The 25,161-nt window shown below is 38.5% G+C and overlaps 1 protein-coding gene across 7 annotated transcripts in view; it reads right to left on the bottom strand.

Moving 5' to 3' along the window:
• Nucleotides 1-25,161, bottom strand: part of FBXL4 (F-box and leucine rich repeat protein 4) — a 100,553-nt gene that overhangs the window by 62,959 nt on the left and 12,433 nt on the right. For all 7 annotated transcript variants that reach the window (XM_039529073.1, XM_039529076.1, XM_039529075.1 and 4 more), the window contains exons 3-5: nt 22,882-23,934; nt 9,684-10,029; nt 552-796 (exon numbers count right to left, since the gene is read on the bottom strand). In XM_039529073.1, the coding sequence (XP_039385007.1) occupies nt 552-796; nt 9,684-10,029; nt 22,882-23,393 (1,103 nt within the window). In that variant the 5' untranslated portion in view covers nt 23,394-23,934. The remainder of the gene's footprint in view (nt 1-551; nt 797-9,683; nt 10,030-22,881; nt 23,935-25,161) is intronic.

The raw sequence follows: 25,161 nt of genomic DNA, 5'->3' as shown, positions 1-25,161 counted from the left end.
TGTATATCTGAGTTTCTGCTTTACTAACTTACAGGACTGCTTTTTGACAGTTCTCTTTCATACAGTACACAGTGAGAAATATAATCAGTTCAATATCACAGCAATTCCAAAATACTGACATTTAATGGCTTCATCTATATCAAGGACGTTTTGAAGGTATTATTTGTGAAAAAGAATTTATAGCATAATTTCAATAGGAATCTCAATATTACAGAAGAAAGTTAACATGAGTTCTTATTAAGAGAAACTTTTCTGTATGTACCATTTGGCATGCGCAGATGAGATATATTAAATATATGTAATCTATCACATTAAACTGGCTTCTATTGTTGTGTGCAATCTCTCTTATTGTTTTAGCTGGAGAATGTATTAAAGTGAATGATTTCCTACATCAAAAAATCATGCCCTTCATGGTAAAACACAAAGAAGCTGCATGCCTGCCTTTTGATACAAGCATGAGGTCTAAAGGCTTTTAAATATTTAACAAAACTACTGAACAGCAGCTCAGAAAACAGAGCCTGCTGAAATACCTCAGTATATTGAGCACTGACCTGCTAAATCCAGAAACAGATATGGCTCCCCTGTTTCCTGTCCAAGATAAATTCAGCCACTGGACGAGAGTGCAGCGAGACATTAGGTATTCCAGAGATGTGTCATTTATCCTTGCCCAGTAGGGTTGTAAACTGAGGTGAATGTACTGTAGAGGATCACAGCAATGCTGATATAGTAGCTTACAAGTCTGTGCTAGTCTACACAGGTCTGGTATTGTAAGGTGACTCAAAATCAACTGAATGAGCTACATTAAAAACACAAAAAACAGATCACAGAATTCAAAATGTGAAGGGAAACTTGCCAAGCAGTAAGAAAATATACTGTAATTACAAAGTTAATATTTTTATTTAAAGTAGTGTCTCAAATAAACCATAGATTAACAATTAAATAAGAAATCACCACCTTATCAGTTAGATAACATTAGGCAACAGTGGAAAAGCAGCTCAGCATATAAAAGAAACAGAAGCTTTCTAACTAAGAAGCTTCTTACCCAAGCTAATTTGAACAGTTGTATAAATGTAAACCCTATGTTTACAGAGCTTCCTATGATCAGACACTGAATTGACATCCTCTCTCCTTCTGTGCATTTGTTTTTCAGCTAGTAGCACATTTGCAAGAGACAACAATTAGACTCTGCTCCACAGGTGCTGGAACTAAGAGTGCTGCCACACTCCTGGGGTTGAAGTGGTTTCCATCATATATACAGGGTTTACAGTTTGGTTCAATGGCTTTCAGCAACTCCACTATACAAATTGTTCCAGCACCCCTGCTCTGCTCCAATCTCCCCATTTCCTGATCTTCCTGGGATCTAGCCCTCTGTTCCCTGCTGTAAGATTCAACTATGCTTCAGCCTCAACCCTACACCTCCCAGGCCCCATGGTTCTGGCTGCAGTCACGTCTGCACTACCCGCCGGATCAGCAGGTAGTGATCGATCTATCGGGGATCAATTTATCATGTCTAGTGTAGACGCAATAAAAATCGATCTCCGATCGCTCTGCGGTCGACTCCGGAACTCCACCGCGGCGAGAGGCAGAAGCGGAGTTGATGGGGGAGCAGCAGCGGTCGACTAGCTGCCATCCTCATGGCCAGGTAAATCGACTTCAGATACACTATTCGCGTAGCTGAAGTTGCGTATCTTAGGTCGACACCCCCCACCCAGTGTAGATCTAGTAAGTAAATGTGACCAGTGTACAACTCTCACTTTCCGGCTCTTTTTTCCTAGACCTAATCACTCTCTTGCTTTGTGCTTGGAGTTCCATCCCTTCCCTGTGCCAGATGTAACTCTAAACACAAGTCCTTTAGCCAGTACCAAAGCAAACAGCCATGACTCCAAAATACTCCCCAGTCTGCCTCCCCAGCCCTACTACACGCCTGATAATGCCCTATTTCAATTACTGTTGCTTGTTTAATCCCTGTTCCACTTGTAAACATGGATAAATATAAATATAGATACTCATTGAAAAAGGAGGAAAAAAACCAGGAAAACTGCCACAAAAAACTTTGTTCAATTAGAGATTGCTAGAAAATGCATTCAATCATTACACTCATTAACAATGAAAGAAATCTCCAGTTAAGACAACATTAACACACACAAACACCTAAAGGCAAATGATTTAGAGATAGTCAAAAAATTTTCCAACAGAATTTTTTTTGGCCAGTAAACACAGATTTGTTGAAAGTGAAACATTTAGAAGCAATGTGCCAGTTTTGACAAAAGTTTGTTTAAAAACAAAAATTGAAATAAATGTTTTGCTCCATTTAACCTTTACTGAACATGTTTTGATTCTTATTTCAATTTTTTAAATTTTATATATTATAAAATCAAATCAAAATAGGAATGAAACATTTCAATTTTGTAAAAACAAAATATTTCTATGAACCCCAAATGAATTCCCCCCCCTAGAATTTCATTTAACAGGACATTTCAACACTTGTGTGTGTTCTGTTTCAGAATGGAAGATATTTCTAAGTCACAACATTCCCTGCAAAATTAAACATCTGGTTCCCACCCAGCTCTAGAGTCTGTACTCAGATATAATAAACACAAAATCACTCAGAGACTCCTTGGCTTCACGCATCCTTTAATTTCTAACATACAAACAATACAATTTGTGCACACATTCAATTCCTTACAACCACACAACTTTAACTTCAGTCTTAATGTTCTTCCATGTACAAACAACAGACTTCACTAGTACACATGTTTAGAGGGAAACTCTTTTTAACTAGCTGAGGTTGGAGTTCAGGTTGTGCATTTCAATGAGACTGTGAAGAACTGAACATGCATTTTGTGGTCGGTTACAAGTGCACTAGAAAAGAAATAGACTGCATAGTTGAGGAGTTAGTGCTTTTAGGTATTGTGATATATGAATAACTTCATGGGAGTCGAGGTAGCATGACATTAATACTGGCTTAACTAAAGTTCCTTGATTTCGGCATTGTTAAGAAATGCATGTAGAGCTACAGTTGCTTAACAGTTCTTTGTGTGGCTTTATTATACCTCTAATACATATACTTTCACTAAAATTATAGAGGTGCTTGTAAACTTTCAGCTATTCCGTTTTTTATAATCCACCATAATTATATATTTTCTGAATATTCACTACTCCCTCCAAGTTTTTTTCCACTGCAGTAAAATATCCACTGTTTATCTAAGATAGAGCATTGACCTGCTAAACCCAGGGTTCAATCCTTGAAGGGGCCATTTAGGGATTGGCCCTGCTTTGAGCAGGGGGTTGGACTAGATGATCTCCTGAGGTCCCTTCCAACCCTAATAATAATCTAAGATCTTTAGTGACTTATAGTGCTCTCCTGTTGAACAGGCAAGCTGACCAACAAAGGGAATACAAGTCAGCAAAACCTACTTCCAGAATTATGCTGACAATTTCTGATAAAGTAACATTAATTTCAACTGCAATGAAAACTGGAGATGGAGAACATCCAAGTTTGGCTAAAGAGAAAAAATACTTTGACTTCTGAGCACTACAAACAGTGGCAAGACTATGAAAAGCTCACCAATGTCCCTTTAAACTAAGTATCAGAGGGGTAGCCGTGTTTGCTGTTTCTACAGAACCAGACTAAGAATCCTGTGGCACCTTATAGACTAACAGACGTTTTGCAGCATGAGCTTTCGTGGGTGAATACTCACTTGCATCCGAAGAAGTGGGTTTTGCAGCACCCACGAAAGCTCATGCTGCAAAACGTCTGTTAGTCTATAAGGTGCCACAGGATTCTTTGCTGTTCCTTTAAACTAATTATTTTAAAGGTATTTCCTAACCTACAGAACGCTACCTCTGTACCACCTAGGATGAAATCTCTTACAACATCAGCCTCTTAACCAGAAAAGTTAATCCCAACATTTTATTTACTAAAATTAGACTATTTTGTAATATTTAAAATGAAAAAAAGTATAATGAAATGTCACTAAGATTATGACACTGAGATGTAAATACTTTTTGCTCACTTTTGATTAAACAAATAACAGGGTCTAAGCCTACAGGCTAACCACCATTAATCATTGCTAGTCTAGAGTCTGCTGTCTGTCAGAAACCTGCTTTGTGTGTGTGTGTATCCTAGCATAAAGTACAAATTGATACTATAATGAATATGTGATGTGCTATACTATTCTGTGTTCAGGACAACTCCCAGAATGCAGCTGAACTGAATATCTGCTTTTGAAAACTAATCTCATAAGGTGGAGTTTCCTTCAAACTGATGTTACTATGCACTGATGAAGAATTATGGCAGCTGCCATCTTTGTTACGAAGAGACACAGCATAGAGGGTATTTAAAACCTATATATGATTTCAACAGAAAGGAAACCGAATACAAAAAAAAAAGAGTTGTTTTCTTAGGATAAGACAGAAAAAAATTATAACACGGATATATACTTATCATCTTTTCCAAGATTAATGAGTACAGAGTACCCTGCTTTTAAAGAGGATAACTCATTAGATCAATATATGCTAGAACAGCATGAACATTCAAAGATTGGACCTGCATTCAAAGCACCAGTTTGGAAGTTTCCATTTGCAACTCTAAAGAATTATCAGTGAATAAACTCAAAAAGAAAAAAAGGAAAAGGTTATTCTTTATACACAGTAAAGGTAATCATCTATCCTACATCTCCATTTTGTCATCATATCCCATGTTCTCACATTGCACTACTCATTTGTTTGCAATGAGCTCAAGATGTGTATATAAGATTATAGAAATACCTTCCTCCATTAAGGCACAGGGTGTTTATAAAGTTATGAACTGATAAACTCCCTGGGCTTGGTGAGAATCTATCAGACAATCACCAACATGACTTGGCCCTCTGGCTAAGTCTCAAATTCTGCAGTTACAAACGTCACCGAGGCTGGTAAGCCAGAATGACGTGACCATCCCAGAAAGGATGAAGGGAAAAAGGACACCAGAGAGAATGTACCAATATTTATAAACTAAAAACCTGATACACGCCTTTTATCATCATCATCTACACCCAGTCTTTAGTCCCATTTCCCAATGACTTCTCTTACCTCTCAGGCAAGTCCAGTTTCTTAGGAAGGAAGGCCTCAACTGTATCCAAACTCAGTACCTTTTCCCCAACGTGATCATCTCTCCTCTTACCTCTTTCTGGAGCTGTTTTTCCCCTTGGCACTCCCTCAGCCTCCCAGTCTCCTTGGGTGTTGACTCTGCTCTCTCCCCCTGGAATGAGCTAGGTCTGGGCTTATATAAAACCCCAGGCCCCTCTCACCACCAGCATCCTCTGAGAGGGCTGGGTAATTGAAGTCAGCTAGTTGCATTTTTCTTTTCTCCCCAACCTGACAGTTCACTTTCACATTTTGGTGTCAGAGGTAGGACTGCTTCCCAGGGAAACTGGAACTTCCAGAGAGGTAAGGGAACTTATGGGGAAATGGGAAAACTTTAGGTGCAGATCATGATAAACTACCAATACACCCCTTTATATGTATCCCTACATTCTTTCTGGTACCCTTTCCCCACCACAGCCCTTTTGGTGGTGGTCAGGTCATCCTAGCTCATCAGACTTGGTAACATTTGGAGCTGTGTTTGGGGCTTAGCTGGAGGGCCAAGTCACATTACTGTTTGTCTTTTGAACTCCCCTGGAGCTGATGAAAAACTACTGGTTCATACAGGTGAGAACCGATTTCCCATTACACTAATTTTTAGCTCTTCAGTGCATGGAATTTATCTTTAACAATACTGTAACCATTAAATGCACTGTGTTTATCTTCAGCAATAGCATTTTAATATGAGCAAAAGCAAATTACAACTTCATTTAACCAATAATTTCCTTTCCAAGACTGAGGCAAGTTTGCACAGACTCTGGGTTCTTCCCTTCTCCTTGGCCAGACAAGTGGGTGTGGGGACGAATCAAATCTTACAATTTTTGCTTTTTCTAGGAATCTCCACGAAGTTCTCCAATTTGATTCCTTCCAATCCAAAAGAAAATGTGTGTTAACCTACATTAGCTCCTTATTCAGAACAAAGTTCCTCTGGATGAGAGTCTGGCCAGAAAAATCATCAGGTAAATGCCATAATAATTTTCCATCTCTATGACCAGGTCTGCTACAGCAGTACTTCAGCAAGCACCTAAGCTGTGAAAAAGGGAGTACGGACAAGCTATCAGGAAAAAAAATGTGTACTAGAAGCACTGGTGAAAAAGATAGGAAGGGGAGACAGTATACTCCAGCTCCCCATCCTTGTGGCAAATGGCTCCTTAACGAACACACAGCCCTAAGTACCGTGTGACTAAAGGTTTTATCAGCAAATGCACATACATTCAATGCAAAGTAAATGTGTGAAGAGAGTGTCAAGTGACTGCTTTGCAGAATTTGTCCACGGATGTTTTTCTTTACTCAAGTTGCCAAAGCCACTCAGGTGGAGCGGGCTTTCATTCTTACTGAGCAAGTAACTTCCATCACCTATGTGCCTCAGATGGATGCAGGCTTTGATCAATGTGGAAAAAACATACTGCAAATAATCTAGAACCCTGAAAGGAAAAAAACAGGGCCCAGTGGATTCTCTTATGACCCATGGACTTCCTGGTGCCAACTGGCAGAGAGGAAGCAAAGGGATCCCCTGGGTTGTATATCTGCATAATAGTTGACCAAAGCGTGGCACATGAGGTGTCTACTGAGAGCCAACAACCCACTGGTGGTCATAATCATTGCGAAATGTGTATCTGGATGATATTTAAAGAGTTATGTATTTATACTAAAAATTATGTTCTCAAGGTGCTGGAATTAAGGCAGATCACCAGGAGGTGAAATACCTCAGAAACATTATTTTCAGGCAGGGGGTACCTGACACCTATCTCCCAGTCAAGTGTGTTATTATTTGTCTCACAATATAGTCTATCTGCATATTAAGTCAGGTGAACTGAGAGATTGCAAAATCTGCAAGAAAGGAAGTTTGTAGGAGGAAACAAAGAGCAAGAGGGAGGGGTCCTGTTTATTAATAAAGAAAAAGGACTGTTCTCATATATCTTGGGGTGCAAGGGAACACATGGGACTCTTCACATAGGAGGCAAATGGACTGCCTTGAAAGGAGGGTCATAGCCAACCTGGCTGTAAAGTGCTACATGGATTTTGGATGTACAATACTCTACAAGGCATGAGAGTATTTTGTTAATTAAGTCTACGCTCTAGAATGCATGCTATGATTTTATTTTATATGTAATCATTTGTTTCCAATACTTCTACTTGTTATTACTTGAATCTGTGCTCTGCTAAACAAACTTACATTTGATTTTATTATATACATATCTAAGTAAAGCAGAGAGATGTGATCTGAGGTGGAACTGGTAAGCTGGCGTGTTCTGTTTGTTTGGTAGCAGCAAATCTGTGAACACTATAAGTATTCGGTGGATCGGGGCTGGACACGCACAAACATAAAATGTCCTTGATACCTGAGAAACCATATAAATGCATTCATGAAACCCAACATATTAAAAAATGAGTAAAAAACAGGGAAAAGCAGTACACTAAAAGGAGAGAAAAATGGAGACACACAAATAGGAGACAGGAGTCCATAGGCACAACAGAAATGGATCCAAAACATTTCTTCGCTGATACTTTTAAGGACTTAGATAAGAATGAGACCACCAAAAGAAACCTTTTGTTAATCCAACAGACTGCCAATCAGTTTGTTCATCCTTTCTAAAACAGACCTATTCTTAAACACATTTTTCCTAGTTTAAAAAGTATTTTCTTTAAATGATGAAAAATATAATGAACACAGTAATACATGACAAGATTTTCTGGGGCAGACAGTGTCCCAGAGTACACTCAAAACAATAAAATGTTTTGCCTGGGTTTTGTGCATTTGAGATATTATGAGTAACAACATTTATATAAAATTAAACTATTCTATGTGTATTGTGATAGCCTGAAAATGTTTCAGGCCAGAATACAGCTATTTCCTCATTAATTCAGACTGAATACTGAGCTGATTAGAATGAGGAATGGGGCCCAGAGTTTGAATATCACACAATTATGAATAACCCTCTTTAGACTGAATGTTGTTATTTTAATACTAAAAACTTCAAATGAAAAACTACAAAACCAAAGTGAGCTGAAAGGAAAACTATTTTCTTTTAAAAGTTCAATCCTTTTGGCCCCGCCTCCTTGCACCCCTTCCCACAATCTCCACTACTTTCCTCTTACATCCTCTCTCTTATCGCCTTCCTCCCTTCAGCCAGGTTCTTCCCAGAAGAGCTATAATGCACTGGTGCCCAGGGGTGACTGTATTAAGAAAAAAAACTTTGTAATTGATTCTGAGTTGAAAATTTGTTACCTGAGCCATGCCCTGCAATTTTAAAATGGAAAGTGATTGAACCAGCTCCAACACTTGGGGAGGTGGTGGAAGAGAACACCACCTCCTAGCATTTCTCCTTTAGCCCCAAGAGCAGCTCCAATTCTAGCTAGGTGCACTCTCAGTAGCTGCTGTTGCACTGCAGGGGAAGGAGAATGTAACTGCTTGTTCTATTGCCTTCTTCCTTGCCAGGGTCTGGGAACCCCAACGAGAGCTTGCTTGGGTCCCGGGGGAATGCCCAGCAAAGGATGGCTCCTTTTCCCCCCACACAACCAGCCAGAGCATCCAAAGAGGTGAGAAAAAGGAAAAGCTGAGAACCAGTTATGGTTCCCCAATTCTCTCCTTACTACAGATTAGAGAAGCCTACAGATGGCTAAAGTCTGAGCAGAAGGCTATAGTCCTCAACACAGTGTACTAACAGTTGAGCACAGTGTATTCCAGCCACTCCCCATGGGCAATATACCCTCTGCATTGGGGACTACAGGGTGGAAGGGAGAGGAGCTGTCTATGCTGGCCCTAAAGCCATTGGTGACTCCCCCATGCTGAGTGTATTCTTCCCATGGAATTTACAGGTGGTTCCTGCGTCTTCCGTGTTGCAGAGGAGTGGATCTGCAAAGGCACTAGAATAGGACAGTGAATCTGATTGTGACCTCTTGACTTTTTCAAAATAATATGCAAAAGCTTGGAGATCGCTGCTTTAGTGTATTTTGTGTTGTGTTCCAACACTGAATTGCGTGGAAGATGCTGAGATTTTCCCCAATACAAATAATAAATACAAATACACTGTATGGTAATTATTTTAGGGAGAAGAGTCCTGATGCCCTATGTAGACAGGGACAACAGAAAAGATGAAGGGTTTAAATTATTTTTAAAATTATTTCTATTTCAGTAGTTTGATTTTTAGAATTTTTCCTTCTCTTTCATGTAATGTAAAATTTGGAATGTTTCAAATGAAAGGAATGAAAAGCCACAGCAGTGTGCATGTTCTGGCAAACAGATGAAAAATTCTGAGTTCAAGAGGTAGAACTGAGGGATTGTAGTAGCTAAGTTGAAATGTACATGCTCAGAGTCTGGTTACCTGAACATTGATTGACTAATAACAATCACCAAAAGTATACAGAGTCACTTATTATATGACCATTGAGAAATAACTATACAATGATTATGTAAATCAGACACCCACAACCAGAATGCAAGGAATTGCATAACCAGTGAGGAAAAAAATATATAACTTTGGATCAGTAACTATACAGCATTTCTTCCCTCTGGTTGAGACAATTCCATTTCAGTATAATAAGCATTTTTTCCTTACCTCATAAGGCAGTTTATCAAAATACCCATTAGTTGTCCATTCCCTGAGGGCTGTAACACTGAACTGTTTATTAAGACTATCCATTTCACAGCCATTCTTTTCTTCATCATCATCTTCATCCAAATCATTCATATCTATCATCGATGTCTTAAGTGAAAGTACAGGTCTCTCTTTCACACCATGTAGTACTACTGCATCTAATTCAGCGTAATAGTCCTGAAGGGAACTATTTACTTCCAATCGAATTAGATTTGTGGGAAAGTCAATTTGTTTAATACAAGGTGTGAACTGGCGAGCCTGAGGAGAATTCACCTTGGTAGGTGCTTCTGACCAAAGGATTTCCCACCTACAAAAGAAAAATTGCACATATAATACAGTGATTAATACAAAAAGATGAGTTACTAATGTAAGCTCTGAACTTACGCACAATGTGCTACTCTGGCAAAAGTACAAGTATTTAGTAAGTTAGGAACATGGCTGAGAGGCCAGTTAAGATTGCTTTATTTCCCTAGATGTCAATAAATATCTGAAAAAGAAAAAAATTAACAGGCTCATCACATATAAGGATTATTCAATTACTGTACTTCCTCTGCACTACGGCTAGAACAGGATGTGTGCTCATGAACATACAAATGTGCTCTTTTACTAACACAAACATACAAATCCTTGTAACATATCACAATTTATGCAAGTGTGGCAAAAAGGAGAATAAGCTTGTATAGTAAACGTCATATATTAGTACAAATATACTAAATAGAGAACAGAGGGTCACATGAAGAACCATACAAATACTTAGCCAAAACTTCTTTCTAATTCCCCTCCCCACAAGCACATTTTTAACAAAAAACCTATATATTAAATATTATAACGTTAAGTCATTAAAAAAGGAGTTGTTAATCCATTTAATAATGACAATTTTTAAAGTGTCTAAGTTCTATTTTGTTGACTTTTGAGCAGATAAGCAAGAATTTATCTTCTAAGTCATTCACTGTGAAATGCCTTTTTAGTAGGGACCTACCAAATTCATGGTCCATTTTGGTCAATTTCATGGTGGTGTAACTGTAGGGGTCGGGACCCAAAAAGGGGCTGTGGGGGGATCGCAAGGTTATTTTAGGGGAGTTGCGGTATTGCCACCTTACTTTTGTGTTGCTGCTGGCAATGGTTCTGCTTTCAGAGCTGGGCAGCCAGAGAGCGTCCAGCTCTAACAGCAGCACCTCTGTGCTACCCTTACTTCTGTGCTGCTGCCTTCAGAGCTGGGTCCCTGGCCAGCAGCCGCCGCTCTCCAGCCACCCAGTTCTGAAGATAGCAACCCTCTTTTGGGTCAGGACCCCCAGTTTGAGAAACACCTGACTCCCCCCTCCCATGAGATCTGAATAGTATAGGGTAAAAGCACAGAAAAGATCGATTTCACAGTCTTGACACATTTTTCACATCCATGAATTTGGCAGAGCCCTACTCATTAGTGCAATTTTATGGATAAGAATTTAAAAAAAACAAACTTCAAGTCATCTTTGATCATTTGTAAATTTCTTGATTTTTTTTCTTTTGGTAACAAGCATTTTTTTGAACATTTTTATCCTCCCTGATAGTACATGGACCCAATGGCAGGAGTACCAGGATATGAATGAATTCCCATTCATACATCCTCTCTGATGCACCTCCTTCAGTGAATGGCAGCATCACCAGTAGCAAACCACACATGGAGTAGTCTAGAGAAAGAAGAAAAGCCCCATTCCCACCAAGGCTGCCGTGCTCCCCAGCCTTGTAGACAGGCCTGGGAATGGAGAGAGGTCTGCTCTTTAAATGTATTCTGCATACTCCAGGCCACAGGGAGGGGTTTTTCAGGTGCTCCAGTCACAGCTGCTACTTCACACTGCTCCCGCTCCTTCTGCTTCCTTGACCAGGTAGATAGATGACAGGGAAGGAAACCTACAACAGCTACTGCTGCTGTTACGTATGGCGTCGTATCTGCAGCATTCTCAGCGCCCTATATATAAACCCAGTGAACTTTCACCAGTTGTAGCTCCCTCCCACTTCCGACTATCCTTGTCCCAGCTTCAAAGATCTCACACAGCTTGGCTATCCTTTGTCACACTGATCTCGGAGACCTGACACTGATTCTGCAGTAATTGGGCTCCCTTTCTGATAGAAGCTACCAGCACTCAATCTGTAACAATCTGTATGCTGATAACTACTTCTGAATATTTAGACAAATCAAAACATCGTTTACTCATACCAATACTGGACAATTAACTTGTCCTGTTAAACAGAAAATAAAACGTAAGCAACGTTTCCACTAAAAATAATTACTCAGTGCAAATAAGGCCTGGAAATTTCACTTGACAAAATTAAAATCCAGAATAGGAACATATATCCATGTTTACCAGAAAATTTCCTTACTTCAATAATAAGGTCAACAGATCTGTTACATGGTTACTACAGCCTGCTTTCAGCTTGGCGGCAGAACCAGACCTATCAGTCACTGGCAGTGGGGAAATTCCCCACCTCCTGACATTGACATTGTAATTGTCATTACTACTCCAGCCAGGTTAATTCAAATCTACTTTTTAAAATTACAGATTGTGTTAAATATACAATTTCTCCTACCGCAGAGTATGGTAAATTCTACCTAATGACAACAAATCCAAATCCTTGGATGCCAATTTCCATCTCTATTCTGAATGATCCATTTGTCTTCAAGGTGGGCTGTGTCTATGGATTTTATTACTCAAAAGGAAATTTTCAGATAAACATGGATTAATTCTTCTATTCTCCTTCATGCTAAGGTCCACAGAGCTGTCACAACAGGATTTTCATATCAGTGTGCCTCCAGGATGGAGAGCAGCAGCATCCTTTAAATATGGACATCTAAAACATGCTGGATTATTGTGATTGAATGCATCCTTGTAGTCACATTCTACACACCATTGTAATAATCTTTGTACAAAATATCCCTTGTAATGTATCATTTGAAAACTATTAACTTGCTGGTCAATAATATCACGGTAAAAAGTATAGCGCAACGGAGGGCAGGGATAGCTCAGTGGTTTGAGCATTGGCCTGCTAAACCCAGGGTTGTGAGTTCAATCCTTAAGGGGGCCATTTAGGTATCTGAGGAAAAATCAGTACTTGGTCCTGCTAGTGAAGGCAGGGGACTGGATTTGACAACCTTTCAAGTCCCTTCCAGTTCTATGAGATAGGTATATCTCCATATATTGTGTGTTAAGTTATAAAATCCCCCTGTATATTACTAGCTCATGCTCAAAAATCACACAGCCCTGCACCAGGAAAAGTCCTAAACACAGAAATGTGTGCATCTCGATTTAATAAAAGTTGTAAACAGGGTCCTAAGACAGGAGATAAGGAAAACCTGCATTTCAGCAGAGGGGAGAAGAAACAGCATGCACACTCTTTCAACACCAGGCACCATGTTGCCTTCTTTACTGTTTGAATGAACTTTAACTAGGAAAGTTAAATGCATTTCCCAGAGTGACTGAACTATAAAAGTGAGGGGCAAAAACACCCCAAGTTCTCTCTTCCTCTTCATCTCTCTCTTTTTCACCTAAAACAACAAAAGAAACAGTGTTTGGATTTTGCTAGCAGATTCTGGCCTCAGAATTTGGTCAGAAATGTTTCTGGGAAGCTGTGGTAAGAGCTTCACCTTGAACCAAGTCTAGCTTGTTAAATGTAGAAAGCATTTTATTTTTCTCTCTTGTAACCATTTCTGACTTTAATGCCTTATACCTGTACTCACTTTAAATATCTCTTTGTAGTTAAAAAAACATATTTTATCCAGTAATAAAAACTAAGGCTGTCAAGTGATTAAAAAACAAATCGCAATTAATCACACTGTTAAACAATAATAGAATACCATTTATTTAAATATTTTTGGATGTTTTCTACATTTTCAAATATATTGATTTCAACTACAATAGAATACACAGTGGACAGTGCTCACTTTATATTTGCTTTTGATTACAAGTATTTGCACTGTAAAAAACAAATGAAGTATTTTTCAATTCATCTAATACAAGTACTGTAGTGCAATCTCTATCATGTAAGCTAAACTTACAAATGTAGAATTACGTACAAAAAAACCTGCCTTCAAGAATAAAACAATGTAAAATTTTAGAGCCTGTAAGTCCACTCAGCCCTACTTCTTGTTCAGCCACTCACTCAAACAAGTTTGTTTACATTTTCAGGAGATAATGCTGCCCGCTTCTTGTTTATAATGTAACCTGGAAATAAGAACAGGTGTTTGCATAGCACTGTTGTAGCCGGCGTCACAAGATATTTACGCGCCAGATGCGCTAAAGATTCATATGTCCCTTTGTGCTTCAACCACAATTCCAGGGGACATGTGTCCATGCTGACGACGGATTCTGCTTGATAATAATCCAAAGCCATGTGGACTGACACATGTTCATTTTTATCATCTGAGTCAGATACTACCAGCAGAAGGTTGATTTTCTCTTTTGGTGGTTCGGGTTCTGTGGTTTCCGCATCAGAGTGTTGCTCGTTTAAGACTTCTGAAAGCATGCTCAACTCCTCATACCTCTCAGATTTTGGAAGGCATCTCAGATTCTTAAACCTTGGGTGGAGTGCTGTAGCTATCTTTAGAAATCTCACATTGGTACCTTCTTTGAGTTTTGTGAAATCTGCAGTGAAAGTGTTCTTAAAATGAACAACATGTGCTGGGTCATTATCTGAGACTGCTATAATATTAAATATATGGCAGAACGCAGGTAAAACAGAGCAGGGGACATACAATCCTTCCCCAAGGAGTTCAATCACAAATTTAATTAATGCACTATTTTTTTGAACAAGTGTCATCAGCATGGAAGCATATCCTCTGGAATGGTGGCTGAAGCATGAAGGGGCATATGAACATATGAGCATATCTGGCACATAAATACCTTGCAATACCAGCTACAAAAGTGCCATGCAAATGCCTGTTCTCACTTTCTGGTGACCTTGTAAATAAGAAGAGGGCAGCATCGTCACCTGTAAATGTAAACAAACTTCTTTGAGCGAGTGGCTGAACAAGAAGTAGGGCTGAGTGGACTTGCAGGCTCTAAAATTTTACATTGTTTGGTTTGAGTGCAGTTATGTAACAAAAAAAAATCTATATTTGTAAGTTGCACTTTCATGACAAAGATTGCACTATAGTACTTATATGAGTGAATTGAAAACTCCTATTTCTTTTGTTTATCATTTTTACAGTGCAAATATTTGTAATAAAAAGATACACTTTGATTTCAATTACAACACAGAATACAATATATATGAAAATGTAGAAAAACATCCAAAGTATTTAATAAGTTTCAATTGGTATTCTATTGTTTAACAGTACAATTAAAACCGTAATTACAATTATTTTTTTAATCATAATTAATTGTTTTGAGCTAATTGTGTGAGTTAACTGCGATCAATCAACAGCCCTAATAAAAACTAATCCAGTATTGGGAACTGTGTGGGTAACTCCATATATGGTAGCAAACTGTTGTACATTGAGAGACAATGGACCTAATGTATCTGGACTGTCCAGAAGAGAGTTGGACAGTGCAGAACACATTTTTTTTGGGGGGGGGGGGGGGAATCTGGGACTGTACTGGGCTGCTGAAAGCCAGAGTGTGACTGGTGTTTGCTGTCAGGCTGCTGGGGTAAGAGTTTCTGGACCAGGGCTGTGGCTATACACAGACATTCAGGGTGTAATCTGCATGTTGTCTGGCTGTTTGAGAGGAGCCCAGGTTGACTGGTCTGAATTGCACTCTGGAATGTCATAATTACATATAACTATCTTTATCTTCCCCTGGACACTATGGCCTGGAGAAGACAGCCAAAAGAAAAGAAATGGTATTGTCTAAGACTGGATAACCAACATTCAGAATCTGGTGAACTAATGACCACCTAGCAGATCTCACTACAGAAGGCTCTGCTCTAAGATTGTCAGTGCTCTTAAGGACTGGAGTTTGATGCTTAACCAAAGGAGGAACATTTCTTGAATTTATTTAAGGAATGAATGCTATGACAGGAGTAAAGACTACCTGTCTGAATTAAAAATACAATGCCAGTTCTCATTAGCGAAAACTCCCAACCTTCAGTAAAAAAACCCTCAAGTGACAGGAGACGGTACGTATTGGGAAGCCTACTCTAATGGATAGGAAGTATAACAATACCTCCTGCAGGGATTCAATATGGGTAGTACTGTAAAGAGCAGAATGGGGTTCCAAGGTCATGGATGAGAACCTCTCTCTAGACAACTACAGGACTTCTTAGCGGTGCATGAAGCACAGAGTGATTACAGAGCCACATGAGGGGAAACTACTCAGGGCATGGATGTTCCTATGTTCACAAAGCCTCTCTTGAATAAACTGTTAATCTTTTGGTCCTCGCAATCCTTAGGGGCCCTTGGGTTTAGAAATTTCCAATGCAGAGAGTGGTCCTGGAGAAACTGAAGGAAGGTGGTGTTAAAAGTGAAGAGGTGGAAAAAATTACTTATTTGGCCTAGCTACACTTAGTATAGCATTTCTGAGCGGTTCTCCGGGTAGATCTTTTTTATTCTGGATTTGGCCATTCAGAGTGCACAGTCTTCTCCAGAGACTCTGGTATAAGAAAAAGTCAAAAGAAACTATCTTCCATCTTTACATCTTGGAAGGGTTCTAACCAACTGGGATCTGGGGAAAAGTATAGGGAAGAGAAAATTAGATCCATCAGCTTATCCACCTTATTCTGCACAAAAAGGCAATCATCACCTGGATAGGTCCAAGTATGACATGGACAGTTCATTCTTCACCACTGATAACTTGAGCAAATGCTTGTGATAGTTGGACAACTGCTCAGATAAGAGGCTGGTTGGAACTTCTGTAATGCCTCCCTTCTTGCGATGGTACTTGGAAAGAAGAAGATCCAGGGTAACTAATGAAAAACAAAGCAGCCAGGAACACTTATAAGTCACAAGATCTGGATGCCTAAGAAGCTCCACAGGGCAGGGAGGGGGGAGAAGCAGGGCCTTCTTTTTTCCTATGAGGAATTGAGACAAACTATTTTGTCTAAGAGTATGGGATGGGGCTCAAAAGTTTCAATTAAATAATAGAATAATCTGAGGCTTTAGGGATGGATGCCTAACAGCACTGCTCCTAGAAAGAGAACCCTTGGTTGACATCTTTGAAAACGAATCAAGCGAGACAGCATGGGTCTGAGATTCTGAGCAGAAGAGAGACCAAACTACATAGATTTTCATCTTCCCTTGTACAGTTTGGGCAAAAAAATCTTACATAAGTAGCAGGGGTGGGAGCCCATACCTTGAGCATTATTTCCCCTCTCACTGATCTGTTCTTTGATTCTTGCAGTCATGCTTAGTCTCATTTAAAAGAAAGCAGGTGATAAACTGGCTGTGTACATCTGAAAAGCCAGGGCCTACTTATGTAAGAGACCCCAAATCGCCCGACGACCATTTTCAGTGAGACTGCTGAATAGTGGAAACACAGCACAGATCACTTTTATCTGTTATTGGCCTAGTAGATACTGGAGAAGCTGCAGACGTGATGTATCTTGATTTTAGTAAGGCTTTTGACACAGTCCCACCATGACATTCTCATAAGTAAACTAGGGAACTGTAGTCTAGATACAATTATTATAAGGTGGGTGCACAACTGGTTGAAAGACCATACTCAAAGAATAATTATCAATGGTTTGCTGTCAAACTGTGGGGGGAGTATCTAGTGGGGTTCCAGGGATCTGTCCTGGTTCCACTACTATTCAATATTTTCATTAACTGCCTTGAATAATGGAGTGCAGCGTATGCTTATAAAACCTGCAGATGACACCAAGCTGGGAGAGGCTGGAGGACAGGATTAGAATTCAAAACTACCTCGACAAATTAAAGACTTGGTCATGCAGTTGGGAAAAAGGCTAATATCATTCGGAGGTATATTAACATGAGTGTCGTATATATGACACCGGAGGTAATTTTCTCTCTTTTCTTGACATTGGTGAGGCCTAGCTGGAATAATGTGTCCAATTCTGGGTGCCACACTTTAACAAAGATGTGGACAAATTGGAGAGAGTCCAGAAGAAAGCAATAAAAATGATAAAAGGTTTAAAAAAACCTGACCTATGAGGGAAGGTTAAAGAAACTGGGCATGTTTAGTCTTAAGAAAAGAAGACCGAGGGGCGACCAGATAGTCTTCAAATATGTTAAGGGCTGTTCTAGAGAGGCCACTGATCAAATATTCTCCATGTCCACCGAAGGTAGGACAAGAAGCAATTAGGCTTAATCTGCAGCAAAGGAGATTTAGGCTAGATATTAGAAAAAAAAATTTAACTATAAAGATAGTTAAGCTCTGGAATAGGCTTCCAAGGGAGGTTGTGGAATCCCTATCACTGGAGGTTTTGAAGAGCAGCTTAAACAAACACTTGTCAAGGATGGTCTAAGTATACCAGTACCTGGTCTTGCCTCAGTGCAAGAGGCTGGATTAGACAACCTTGAGGTCCAGCCCCACATTTCTGTAATTTTAATGCCCTGCCTCCTTCCTTCTGCTGCTGCTAGCTGTAAGGAATTCTAAAACAAGGAAATTCTCTAGTTCCTATGATATCCTAAAGAAGGACTTACCCTCTAGTTACCAAACTGCTGCTAGGTTGGAGGAAGCCAAAACCCAGGAGATTCCTGCCTGAAACAACAGAGGGCCACAAAGTCCTGAGGAATCTTCATCAGCTTTGCACAGAGGCAAAAGATTAGGCTGTCAATGTGATTGCAGTATCTCAAACATGCCAGAAGTGGAGCCAAAAAGCAGCTTGATTTAAAAACAAATATATCAGAAGAGGGATCTTCTGTTTACTTCCAAGAAGGGAATTTCCAACAGAAATAATATTTAACTCTTGTACAGAGCTTTTCATTCAGAGATATCAAAGTGCATTACCAAGGAGGTATGTATCATTATCTCCTTTCAATGGGGAAACTGGTCCAACGATAGTAGTCAGAGAACAATGGATACCCACGCAGGACAAAATGCATTTTATGTAAATCTGGGGAAGATAAATCACATAAAACACACCAAAACTTAAGTTCCAATACTGCCAACACTTTGCTACTCTTGGTTTTGGCTTTGCACAAATGAATGCTGACCAATTAAGTCCTGGGGGGAAAAAAATGAGCTTAGTACTTGAAAGCTCTTTTGCTATAATTTTCTCAATTAGCAGTACTTGAGGAATTTCATCAGGTTGTGGGTGTGTCTGTATCTTAAAAAAAATTCAGATTATCGGCTTTAGTAGTCTCACTGACACCAAGCACCACACTTGATAGCAAGCACTTGCAGGATCAGATCCTTATTCTCCTACCTCAGTGAACAATGTTTCAACTTTATAAACATTTACATTTGTCCAATTATCTATAGTTAATGAAGTAACTAGGCACAATCCATAATCCATTCTGCCTTTTTAATCAACCACATTATGTTTTACATTATGATTTACAATAAAAATAAATGTTTTTTAATTCTGATTCGTCTGGAGTAAACAGGCCTGGATTGGTTTGTCTCAGAGAAAACTGGAGGAATTATTTTTGTGGAGATCACATCTGAAAGGGGAGGGGGAGGGAAGAAAATTGCTCCTTGGTCACCCTAATTCACCAAACTGAAGTAACTGCTGAATATGCCATAAACTCAAGAGGAAAGTGGTACCTATCATTAAATGTTTGCTCTGTTTGAGTAAATTATTTTCACTATTTTTTTCTCCTTTTATAGCTTCCTTTAGTTTAGTAGGCAACTCTCATTCCTTTTATGTCAGTCTACCTCAGTAACTAGCTTATTCAGCCAAAATCAATCTGATCAAGGAATAGGTTTTCAAGAGGGAATTTTTTAAAAGATTTTTTAAAATTAAAAGGCATATTATTTCTTATGAGCAAAAGAATTAAATGGATTCAAAGTTTAGATGTTTTGGTAAAATACCATTAGTTTATATATATATATATCAATAAAAACACTCAATATCATTATTTCCTTTCAGTCCTTTCATTACTATCCTAGATATTACTATAGCTCAATATTGCCAAACAAATTAGTAAACCAATTTTGGGGTGACACATATGAGTAGTTAAAACAAAGAGAAATAAAGAAAAATCTATTTTTGTAAACATCAACAGTGCATGGTCAGACAACTGAAAATATTTTAACACAAACTGATAGACCATGAATGGCTTCTATTTGGATTCCAAATTCACAAAGACTGAAAGCTGATTTTTCAGTGTACCTACCCGCAAATGGTTTGCATGTTACAGTGCTTTGAGTTTTCTTATTTCATGGTTAGAAAGATAGTGAATTAAATGTTAACTGTTTGGACTATTGCTGTTCTTTGAACTCAAATTTCTTACTTTTCAAGTAAACAGATATTTATTCAATAAATGGGAAAAATTTAAACAAACAACTGTACCCAATAGCATCAATGGACATAAAAACCTACTAACCCAAGGACTACCTGCATGGCCAGGCCCCTCCAAAGTCCTCAATTTAGAGGTACAGCTTATAAAATATTTGTGTACAATTTACTGTGTAATATACTAGACTGTAATGTATTATTTTAAATTTAATGCATTTTTAAAATGAACTTACTACAGTATCTCTGTTGCTTTTGTTAAACCTTCTTTCTGGTCCTGGCCCAACTCCACTTTTTCGCTTTCCCATACTGATTATATAGCTTTGCCCCATGTCGTTTTCAGCACTTTCTTCCTCTTATCTTTCTCGCCTCCTATAGCCCTTTACACCTATTTTACCCTAAAGTGTGTGCTTTACTTCCTCCTCTATTTTTTTTTTTTTGCTTCTCTTACTGTTCCCCTTTAATCTCTCACTACATCTTAGGTCTTGTAATTGAGAAATGAGTGCAGCAGTGAATCTGCAAAAATCAGGTCAGTTTTATTCTGTTTCTGCAGTTTTTAAAAACTATGAACAACTGCAGAATCAGGCACTGTATCTCTTCACTGGGGAGAGAACCCAAAAATAGTGATGAGTGGTGACCCCACACCCTCCAAACACACACCTAATCCATCCCATCCTACTCTCTATTTTTGGGTCCACCTCCACCATGAAAGGCCATGGTGTCAATTCTACTATCACACATAGCTTTTAAAAGTTCCAGAAGCAGTTTCATTGTTGCCCAGAGTTCCTAATAGTTGGAGTGAAAACTGACAAGATTCCAGTTAGTTTTCACTCTACTGTGTTTGACAAAGATATAAATAGCAGCAGAGACACAAACTATCTGTCTGAACATTTAGGAACAACAGACTGCATCAGTTTGCACTAGGTTCACGTTTGGAAAGTTATCTTTGCAATCACAGTGTATTAGAGGTTAAGGGGTTTTTCCCCTCAAAAAATTAAACTTTCAGTTCTACAGAAGCTGATGGCACTTGCCCAGGAAAGCTTCTTGCTCTGTACACGACAGGGAGTGGATTTTTCCAAGACTTGTAAATGGCTAATATTTTTCTAACATGGCTGCTTTTAGAGATGGTTGGAGGCCAGATTCTCTACTGCAGTCCCAGGTGGCTCAAAAGTGCTAGAATCTGGTCATAATTGACTCTCTGAAAATTACTTCAGAAAAGGAGAGAGACTCTTAGTTAGCATAAAGTCAGTTGAGCTGGCTCCTGTGCCAACCATCTCCCAATAAGGCTATGCTCATCAGCATAGCTGTGCTCCACAAGGCTGCTCTAATTTATGCCAGAGCTGAAGAAGCTACAGTTTAAAAATTAGGGAAATATAACTGACCATCCAGTGGCCCACTCCCACCCTTGTGCCAAATGGTTCTTGACACTAGAGAAAAACTAGCCCTGCATCTTCATACGGCTGATATGTTCTTTTTTGAGCTTGCATGTGAAACACTTAGGATAGCATTTCTTCCTTTTTATTCTTGCTATATAATATTACCACCTTCAGCACTCAGCTTTTAGATAGCACTTTTCATCCATAAAGGAGCTATGTATCATCCCTACTTTATAGATGGGAAAACAGAAGGCACAGCCACTACGTGATTTAATCAAGATCACCAAAGAGACCAGTCAAATGGCCAGGAACAGAACCCAAGTTTCCCAAGTCCCAGTCCAATGCCCCATCTAGTGAGCCACACTGAATGGTAAAAAATAAACATCTGTAACAACATTAATGCAAAAGAGTTACCAGAAATGCTTAAGAAGGTTGTAACACCACAGAATCTAACCTGAATACTTTGAAAGCAGCCACTAGGCCTTATTTAACATCCATAGCTCACAAGTATTACTTTGTCTACAGAGATGTCCCTGAATACAACATGATTACACAAGATACTGAGAATGATTAAAAAACTGAATAAGGGCTATAAAATACAAATTAAGGACCAAATGCTGCCCTCACTTAGAATCATGCAGTTTCCACTTACTTACCGGTAATTAGCTCAAGATCTTAAATATAAGAAAGTACGTACACATCTATGAAAGTTTTTAATATCGTAAGATATGAAAATGTTGGAGGAACTGGCTAGTGCTAATACTCTGTATTTGGACATACTTATTCCTGCATTTCCATTATAAACTATTCTCAGGAACATATTACTTTAGCCTAAATAGTCACTCTAAGATAAAACATAGCATACAAAGGTTCACCTCACAAGCAAACTTTTATTTTGTTTGTACTCAAATTTAGTTTAGGTTGTATTGGCAAATAAGGATTACATTCAAAAATTAAAAATAAATGTTGAGCAATAGGCACATTTTGCCTTACAACACAATAAATCCAAAAATCTTCACCGCAAAATGGAACACTGTATAAACAATTTTGCCCTCACTATTTGGGGGAAAAAGTAAAAATTCCAGAGAACCATCATTTAATTAACAAGTTACTGTAAATGCATAGTAACTATTTTTTATCAAAAGTTCCATATATATTATTTGTAGGTTTGGCCTGTTAGAAGAACTATTATTATACAAATGAAACCTGAATGAGCTTTGACCCTAAAATGGTCTCAATAAATAATCTATAACTACAAAATTGATATTAAACAATGTTGGAAACCAAAACACATGTACCCTGAATAAAACTGCTTTAAACATATACTGAAGTAAACAAAGTATTTGTGGGTCTGATATAAAGTACTCCAACATTGAGAATAGACTGAAACCCAACTTAAAAGTTCTTTTGTGGTTGTAAGTTAAAGAGAGAGAGACTCAGTAAAAGTTTACCTTACTTCAGCTGGTGTATTTTGGGAATAGGGATTTGCAGAACAAGCCAAAATCCTAATTACAGCCCCAGGGTGATATGTTTCCAGAACATGCACTGCTGTGGGATAAACTGGCTCCTCAAAAGCAAGCTCTACGTAGTCCTGGCTATAGAAGTTAGGTGGAGTCCTCTTGAATGGCAACTGAGCACTAGGACACTGATCCCACCAAGTTCCATAAGTTCGAAACACAGCAGTCTGAGTGAAGTCACCAGAACTGGGGTACACATTCGGAATACCTGCCAAATTCCACATGGTGTAGGACATGCTGTTTTCACTACCGTAATGAGAACTGAAATCCAACACTTCTTTGGCATACTGGACTACTTCAACATTGATAGGTAAGGCTCGGCTGTTTGATTCAATAGCTCTCCGGCTGTTCATCATTTCTCCCCTTGTAGCTGTCCTGGCTCGGCGCCGAAGGCAGATATAGTAAAACATGCTGAGAACTGTTAACATGGGAAACACCGGTGACATCTAGATATGAATTACGAAGCTGCAAAAGGTCAGGTGTCCTATATAAGGTGCATTAACTCTTTGGGAGATGTTTAAAAAAATAGCTGAATAAAACAGAATGGTTAAACATGGTCAACAGAGAAAAATTTTCCAGAAGGAAACCAGTTTGCTTTTACTCATTCTAATTTGTCATCTTAAGACAACGCTGTCATTAAAAATCTAAAATCAAGTGGTTTCTATAGGGCCACTGAATTAAAAAAGGCTGTTATCTGGAAGTTAAATAGAGCCAAAAACTAAATTAACTATTTTCCATGTTAGATCACCAGCCTGCAGTAGTAACAACATTTTTGTTGTCAATGTAAAACCTTCAGCACTACTCTTTCATGTTGTCCATGAGAGCATGCATCCCTGATATAAAAGTCAGCGGACTCCAAAAGGATGTTCATTGGAGTCCATTAATAATATCAGCTGGATGTCTTCTATACAGCCATGACACAAGGTAGGTATTCAGGGTTCTGTGACGGTGTCAGAAGCAGAAGTCTATATGCACGGTGTTGTATATCTGAAAAAAGAAGACATTTTGGTTCAGATATTTACTGTATTAGATTCAAAATTTGCTAAACCTGGACACTGCAGCCATGAAAACTATTTCTGCTAACTAGAACTGACAAAAAACAAGTATACCTACAGCAATAGTCTAATCTGTCAAACAAAACCACATTTCAGCAGTTATACTAACGTGTATTTTATATAAACTGTATGCTTATTCTGAATTACTTTCTGATCAAACAACATATATCCTAGAAAAATAAGCTTTAACAAGAGAGCATGAGATGAGGAGAAACGCTTCAATGATTTTTTTTTTAAATTATTCCAGTGGAAAATTGTTTTGTTTATTTAACAAAAAATATTCCCTGTAATCCAAACAATAAAACACTGAACTTCACTGTCCAGACTGAGTGGCATGCAAAAAGTAAACAATTAGTATAAATGGTAGAAGAGTTAGATTAGTAAACTGAAGAATTTTAAAACCTAAGGTATACTATCAACACAGGTAAAGAAATTTGTTTGAAAACATTTAATTTTTAATTTGTCACTTTAAGGAAATGGGCATGTCCATATTAGATTTCCTACAAGTAAAGATTATCTTATAAACCCCACTGCATAGTTAGCAGACACAAAACAACTATAAGGCAAAAACTGTTAGATTTACCAATATAATCACAGTCTTCTATTAGTAACAAACAAAATATTTCCTTACAGCTTATCAAGAAGCAAGATATACCAAAATTAATCTCTCCACCCTGATAAAAAAAAAAATACAACTAACTTTGTTGCTCCACTGAAATCTTGTTTAACTGTTGCTCAATAGCAAAAAGAGAAGAGCAGTGTTGGAGTCCAGAGCAAGGACGACTAAGAATCTCCTAAAATAGATGAAGTGTTTCTGCAGCAGACATTTACTGGGCGTGTACTGTATTAATCACTGGGGCAGACAGTGGCTGCATTTCTACTTCAGGACAAACATTACAAATCATTAACCTAATGCCTCTGCTGTTCTAGCAGGCCAGCTGCACATTTTTACCATTTGAAATAGGTCGCAGTTGGGACATTACTTTATTTAGTCATAAAATCTTTGTTTTTCTGGGGTAACTCACTTCTCTCCCACCTCAAAAACAAACCACGAAAAGAACCTAAAAAAACAACACCCATACATATATGGGTAGCATCCACTGAGCCCACTTTTTGTTGGAATACTATTAGCAATTGACAGTGCAGGTTTTGTAAGATA

Source organism: Mauremys reevesii, linkage group 3, assembly GCF_016161935.1.
Source record: "Mauremys reevesii isolate NIE-2019 linkage group 3, ASM1616193v1, whole genome shotgun sequence".
Classification (NCBI taxonomy): domain Eukaryota; kingdom Metazoa; phylum Chordata; order Testudines; family Geoemydidae; genus Mauremys; species Mauremys reevesii.
The sequence above is the reverse complement of the archived record's forward strand: the minus strand, read 5'-3'. Positions and strand labels throughout refer to the sequence as shown.